We start from the raw sequence: 7255 nt of genomic DNA, 5'->3' as shown, positions 1-7255 counted from the left end.
AAAAACCCTTGATTCGAGTCGGTGACGAGGGTTTGCCGAATAGAGGATCGAACGAAAGAGAATAGAGATCGATCGGGCTGGACCGCTGTTCGACGAAGGAATAAACCGAGGTAGTGAACGATGTCGGAGAAACGTGGCCGATGAAAGTGCGAAGAGGATGTGAAACGATGGACATCGAAGGAATACGATCGTCGAACTTGTGAAAATATAATATAGGCAAAAGACAAAGTGCGCGGGAAATCGAGAGACTTTTCTGGTAGTAAGGTTCGAAGAGAGCTGTCTGCGGGAAATCGAGCTCGGTACGAGAAAGTAGAAGAGATGTCGGATATCGTGGAAGACGACAAACGGAGCGAAGCTTCCCCGAAACCGTCTCAATTAACTCCCTTCAGTATCGCCGATATCCTGAGTAGAAGAACCTCGTACACGGAACGACGACCTTCGGAGTCGGAAGAAGCGCAAGCTGTAGCGTCGTTCGCGAAGAAATCCCATCAACGCGACTACGATTGTTTGGAGAACGGCCACAGGGAAACTCGATCGGAGGATCGTAATCAGATGGCCAGATTCTCGAGGCTACCTTCGCCGGATCTCAACGTGGCCCGCGAACTCGACATCCTGACGAGAAACCTGGTCCACGCGAATATCTCCAACTTTGGAAATATTCCACACTTGGCTCAGGGAACGTTCAAGCATCTGGAGAGCCTGGGCAACATGGGTGGTTATCAGCCGGTGAAGGATTCGAGGGATTCTTCGCAGAGGCAACAGGACGAGGCGTTGGACATGAGCAAGAACAAATATTTGGGTGAGCGTTGATAACCGTAACGATACCGATCTCCGTCGAACGATTCTTAACCGTGAGAACGAAAGCTGGCCGTCCAATCTCTACGGCCGGATCGACTCGTTTCCGCGCGAACTCGTAGAGAATTTGCGAAACGAAAAGTCGTTTAAATTTTCCACGTCGTATGTTCTCTCGGTCTCTAACGACGGGTTAACCGGAGGTAAAATTACGAGGTCTGCGATCGGCTCGCTCCGTCTATCGATGACCCGATAGCCTGATAGAACTGAATGAACCGGAGGAGAGTAGGGAGTCGGGTCCACTTAGAGTGAAAATCCCGAGGCCGCTTCCCTTCTGGGTGATCGTGTGTCTGCCACGAGGATGCGGACTTAAGAGATCATTTAGGTCTCCGGTATCCTTGTAACAGGCGAGCTTTCAAGGGTTTTTTAAGTTAACCCGAGCGCAGATAACGTGATCGAATGTAATTTTAGTAGCATAAGTGGTGCTCGACCACGGCAGACGTCACAAGTGGCCGGCCACTCTGCTTCTTGCACTTGTTCGATCTCTGGCCACACTGTTGCTCTGTCTTGGATCCTCGATGATCCGTGGATCACGGTAAAAAACAAATTTAGATCAAGGTTACCTAGATCGATCCTAAAGAAATCGCTTTTTCTACCGTTCGCTTCGACTTCTTCATCCTTCGAGACTCGTCGTCGTCGAATACGTCCGACGACCCGAGAGCGTCAGCGATTCGCCAACATTTTGCGTAATCGAAATACAGCGAGATAACGAGAGACCGGTAATTAAGTAATTCCTGCCTAAAGCTGTTTCGTACGCGACGATTGCTCGCTCGTTCGCCGCTCGAGAGGGTTGGAGAGGAGCAGGCACGACCTGGCACCGTTTCAAGTCTCACTCACGAAATTACGGAGTCCCCTGATTTCCGCCACCATGCTTTCGAATCACTTAATACGGTAATGGATAGGATGTTCTTCTGGCACTTTCTTAACCGAACCTCGTCCCAAGCAAAACAACTCCACCCCCTTCGATGTTAATATTAAACCGTCGAATCGCGTCGGACGTACACGCAGCAGCTTATTCCAGTCATCCTCGATACCTTCCGATATCTTTCGATACCCACGATTGTAAATCTTTAGCGCAAGACGATCGAGTTTGTCGCGTATTACGAGACGCGAGAAGCTCGTAATACAACGAACTCTCGTGTCTCGTTTCACTCGTCGCGAGAGTCGAGTTTGTGCAAAGAATTCGTCGAAATGTCCGCGTCTACGATTCGCCGGGCAAAATGGGGATATAACGTTTCGTTTGATCGAGGTTTAACGTGACCATATCAATTTATTTGAAAACGATGAGCGGCCGCTTCGGAGAAGGTGCACACGAAGGGTCATCTCTCGATGTAATCGGAGTGAGAGCAAACGGCACTTGCTGCTCTCGAACACTCACGATGTGGGACGCGTAGGAGATGTTTGACGAGCGTCAGAGGAGGGACGCATTAGCCGGACGAGATGGCACAGAGTTGACGTCGAAAGTGATCAAATATAGATCTCTCTAAATGCTTCGAGTCCCCCCATCGGCCAGACTACTGCCGATAAACATTGACGCAGGACCCGGGCTACGGACGAAATAATTATGATGTCACACGAAACTGATTTTTCAGTCTGTATTTTTCTCCGAGATTTCAGGCTTATCTCTTTTCTTCGTCTTGGCTCGTTTCGACGTTCGTTCCACGTTCGCCGGATACATCGGAACGGTGTTTTATTCCTCGAGCAACGTACGACTTCTTCCGTATTCCACCGCTGCTTCGTTTCTCCGTTTCCATTTTCTCGGTCTTTCCACAGCGACCGATGAAAATCGGTGCAAATTACTCGGTACGATCGGTCGGCTATGCGCGTAACGATCTTAAGGGACCAACTGCCAGCTGGAAAAGCTACGCGAAAGAAGTTCCAATCTCTGGAAACTCGTCTTACGAGTAGAAACAATCTCATCGATCGAATCTTAACTTTGACGATTCGGAGAAAATTTGTATCGCCTAATTTATCTACCTAGCTCTTCCTCCTAATCGTTATTTTCGATCTGATCCTCGACCGTATCGTATCCCGCTATACTTTCACCCTCGTACCGTACGCTCAATGTCTCCTTTGTCTACACCCCTTTGCCCTAAAGTGCATTTTCAACGCAATCGTCAAAACGCGCAACACCCCGCTGATAAATGACAAAACTGCCGAAAGAAAGCCGCTTCAAGGTAGCGCATAAAATCCAACAATAGCCCGAATTCCCAGCTAAAAGTTTATTCTTTGGCTCGAAGCTCGAGAAACAGAATGACCGTCGGCAAGGGAGCAGAATTTTCGTGGTGCCGAGGGGAACGCGATTGCACTCCATTGCAACCGGTTAAACTTAGAGGAGAATTACCGTGGAACAGCAGCGTAAACATGTCGGAGTAGCGAGTGCACGTGTTAATGTTTGAACGAGACATCAAAAGCTGGCGGAACTCTCTCCGATCGTTTGCCGCTTCTATGGCTGCTGTCCGTGGATGGTTACTCGTTCGTTTCTCTATCCAACGTTTCCTCTCTCTCTCTCTCTCTCTCTCTCTCTCTCTCTCTCTCTCTCTCTCTCTCTCTCTCTCTCTCTCTCTCTCTCTCTCTCTCTCTCTCTCTCTCTCTCTCTCTCTCTCTCTCTCTCTCTCTCTCTCTCTCTCTCTCTCTCTCTCTCTCTCTCTCTCTCTCTCTCTCTCTCTCTCTCTCTCTCTCTCTCTCTCTCTCTCTCTCTCTCTCTCTCTCTCTCTCTCTCTCTCTCTCTCTCTCTCTCTCTCTCTCTCTCTCTCTCTCTCTCTCTCTCTCTCTCTCTCTCTCTCTCTCTCTCTCTCTCTCTCTCTCTCTCTCTCTCTCTCTCTCTCTCTCTCTCTCTCTCTCTCTCTCTCTCTCTCTCTCTCTCTCTCTCTCTCTCTCTCTCTCTCTCTCTCTCTCTCTCTCTCTCTCTCTCTCTCTCTCTCTCTCTCTCTCTCTCTCTCTCTCTCTCTCTCTCTCTCTCTCTCTCTCTCTCTCTCTCTCTCTCTCTCTCTCTCTCTCTCTCTCTCTTCTCTCGTCGTTGTGTAGTGGAAACGTTTGATTTATGATCGCGATAGATCATCCTTTCCCGATCCACGCGTTTGTTTACACGCAAATTTGGAGAAGCTCCATCGTGAATTTCTGTCTGTAACTCGAGTTTGTTTCTAACTAGAACGATCAACCGGCCGATATCCTCGCGAATATCCTCGAGTTCGATGATCATCGTCGCACAGGTTTTTAACGCTTGTGATTTTGCAGAGGACGGGGAGGAAGACATGTTCGAGGCGCAGAATCACGGACAGAATCTGCAGAGCAGGAAGAAACGTAGCAGGGCGGCCTTCTCTCACGCCCAGGTTTACGAATTGGAGAGAAGATTCGCGGCGCAGAAATACTTGTCGGGGCCCGAGCGAGCGGACCTTGCGCGAGGACTCAAGCTGACCGAGACTCAAGTCAAGATTTGGTTCCAAAACAGACGGTACGATGATACGGCGTAGTCGATAGACCCTGGATATTTATGCATTTATGATCAATTTAACGGGTGCGAGTAATACGCGCTCGTTGAACCGCTTAAAAGGACGAAACAAGTCGCTATTTAGGTAGAAACGTGAATTTGCATAAACATCCGTGGTCGAACGGTTGATTTCTCGTCTTTCAACGCGAATCGTTCGTTCCATTCTACTCTGTCGCGAAAGCGAACATTCGCGACCGATTCGAATCGGACAAATACGAATTCCAGTATCATAGAATGTTAATTAATTTGCAATTTGTCGACGGTCCAGGTACAAGACCAAAAGACGACAGCAGCAGGAGCTAGGCGCGCTGGTTAATTCCGGAAACGCGAGGCGCGTGGCGGTACGAGTGCTCGTGCATCCGGACGAGCATCTGAGGGGATTGCCACTTCGTGGTTCCGGGCAACTTCCCGGGCAAATGTCAGCCCCGCAAATTCATCCGGCGAACAAAGCGCTCGGCGGTTTCCCGTACTACTGTCTCCCCTATCATCCCTTGCTATGCCCGCCCCTTCACTCCACTCACATTCAGGTGCAAAACACGATCGCGCCGGACCTCGACCCGAGCCAGCTGGCGAAACTCAACGACGAGAAATAAAGCGAAAATTTCGCCATTTCGCTAGGATCGAGAACGAGAGTGTCGTTGGTTGATCGATTTGGTGAACCGCGGCTCCGAGCTACCGCCAAGTCGTCCAGCGTTCATCGTGCACACCTATCGCGTTATCTCTACCGAATCAAAGTTTCCAAAGAAGTTTTAGATCGTGTAATTCTCGGATCGCGATCAAACTAGTCCGTTTCAAAGTGCTCGATTCTCTCGCTACCTTTTCTTTTTTTTTTTTATCGATATTCCACTTGATCGGCGAAAGAATAGATCCACGGAAGGCTGTTTTACGACGGTTACTGGTTTTTGTAGCTGTACTTATCGTTCGCTTCGTACAGTCTTAGTCCGGTCATCGTTAAACCAGTCTACGTTCCGACGTTCTATGCGAATCGAAAAATGTCGTCGACTGAATCAGACTACACACGGACGTTAAACGTACCTCGATTGCAATGTAAATTTAAATAGCCGACGTTCTCATTCTCTCCGAATGGATACGAGGCAACGACGCTCGTAATTACAGTCACTCGCACTACCTATTACGAAGTAATGGTTGATGGTTGATAAATGAGCACGTTATCGATTAATCCACGTAGTGTCCGAGAAATTTACTGTACGCGTTAATTATAAATTTTCTTATAGATATATCAGAGTCTAGGACGAAGGTCAATGTAAATTAGCGTGTAAATAACTGTATAAAATGGAATCTCGAACGGCATCGGTGAGTGGAGTATTTATTTATTCTGAAGCCGCACGTGACGATAGAAATCTATCGCTCTATACGGCTGTCACGGAAACCACGATTAATATCATTTGATAGTTATACCTCCAAATTCCACCAACTTCCTTTTAGCGTTCGAACGTGTCGCTGTATTCTGTTTTGTTACTTTGTTTGTACTTAACCAACGTAATTTCCTCGATATCGGAACTGCGTCAAACGCTGTTAAATTTATAAATTTTTCGATGGAGAGAGAGAGAGAGTGTGTGTGCGTGTGCGTGCGCGCGTGTGTGGGTGTGAGAGAGAGAGAGAGAGAGAAGGAGGCAGAGAGTTCAACAAAAGAGGAAATAAAGTAGAAACATTTAAGAAACAAGCACGTGCAATAAAGTCGATCGACACACCGATTAATTATAGTCACCGTAATGTAAGACGCGCGTCGAGCCAACGCTCCGATTGTTTCTGCGTACGTACATATGTGATCACACAGATCTATTCGAAATATACGTGGTTCATTAAAAAGAGAGAATAAGCGTGTCTTCTTGTCTGCAACACCCTCCTTGACGAGTCACTCTCTCGAATGTCTACACGTCGAAGCTCCATGAGATCGTAAAAACTCGACGTGCTTGACCCGAGACATCTTCCAAAGAAGTAGCTCCTTTTTTCTGGGCCGCTGCTTGCGATCTCGTTTATGCTCGTACGTTCCTGAGAGCAGCGTTAAAACGTCGGCATTTTTTTACTCCTTGCACGAGGGCCCGCAGTTAACCGTTTAATCGTTGGAAAAATAAAGAAACATTAGAAACGATTTACTCCTCGAAACGAAAGTTCTTTTTACGATTCTCAAAGTCGCTGGAGGACAATGTGGAGAATCTTTTGCACGAATCGGACAGTCCTGTCAAAAGCGTAGAATCGTCGACAGCCATACGGAGGAAGCTCGAGTTTTGTCGGTTCTAACAGACGTATAATTGGAAATCGCATCGGAGAGGTTTCACGAGCAAACGGTACGCGTATCCGGCTTGACCGGCTTGACCAGAGCGGTTCGGTAACTCGATACCGGTAACGAGAACGGAACGAGCGTCGATCGAACTGCGCTCGCGAAAAATCACCGCGCTATCAGCCCTCGAATGGAAGGGACTTTCCCATAAGAATTTTAATAGCTTCGTCTGGGTGGGCCCGACAGACATCAGATATGTTTATTCAGACGCGGAGACGAGCAGACTTAACCGACGGACGAAGGAAAAAAGCTAGATCTGACACTCATCTGTTATAAACAAAGGAGTTACATTATCCTGCTGCAAAGGGTCTTTGCGGCTCGTTCTCCTCGATCAGCACGAAAATGGAGTGGATGTTCAAAGGCAAAACGCCGCTACTGTGCCGGGTACGATTTTGAAAGCTGTTACCCGCGAATGCTTCTTGCGTTATTTTGGAAAATCGTAGAATCAAAGCGAGACTACGCAACATTTTTCCACGAAAGAAGCACGAGCTTAACTCGCTCGAGTCTTTCCTTCGCGAATCGCGACTAAAACTCGAACAATCGCGCGTGCAGCGATCAAATCGAAACAAGGGTCCTGTCGCGTAACACCGTGCCTTTACGCCTTTTTTTTC

General features: G+C 48.0%; 1 protein-coding gene across 1 annotated transcript; it reads left to right on the top strand.

Moving 5' to 3' along the window:
• Nucleotides 1-6: 6 nt before the first annotated feature.
• Nucleotides 7-6171, top strand: LOC100740949 (homeobox protein Nkx-2.3). Its single transcript, XM_003489774.4, has 3 exons — nucleotides 7-799; nucleotides 4090-4306; nucleotides 4611-6171. Exons 1-3 carry the CDS (start codon nucleotides 319-321, stop codon nucleotides 4933-4935), a joined length of 1023 nt encoding a protein of 340 aa, XP_003489822.1. The 5' UTR covers nucleotides 7-318; the 3' UTR covers nucleotides 4936-6171.
• Nucleotides 6172-7255: the final 1084 nt, after the last annotated feature.

Source organism: Bombus impatiens, unplaced genomic scaffold, assembly GCF_000188095.3.
Source record: "Bombus impatiens unplaced genomic scaffold, BIMP_2.2 scf_0377, whole genome shotgun sequence".
In the NCBI taxonomy this organism is placed as follows: domain Eukaryota; kingdom Metazoa; phylum Arthropoda; class Insecta; order Hymenoptera; family Apidae; genus Bombus; species Bombus impatiens.
Note: the sequence above shows the minus strand (reverse complement) of the source record. Positions and strands in the feature narration are given on the sequence as shown.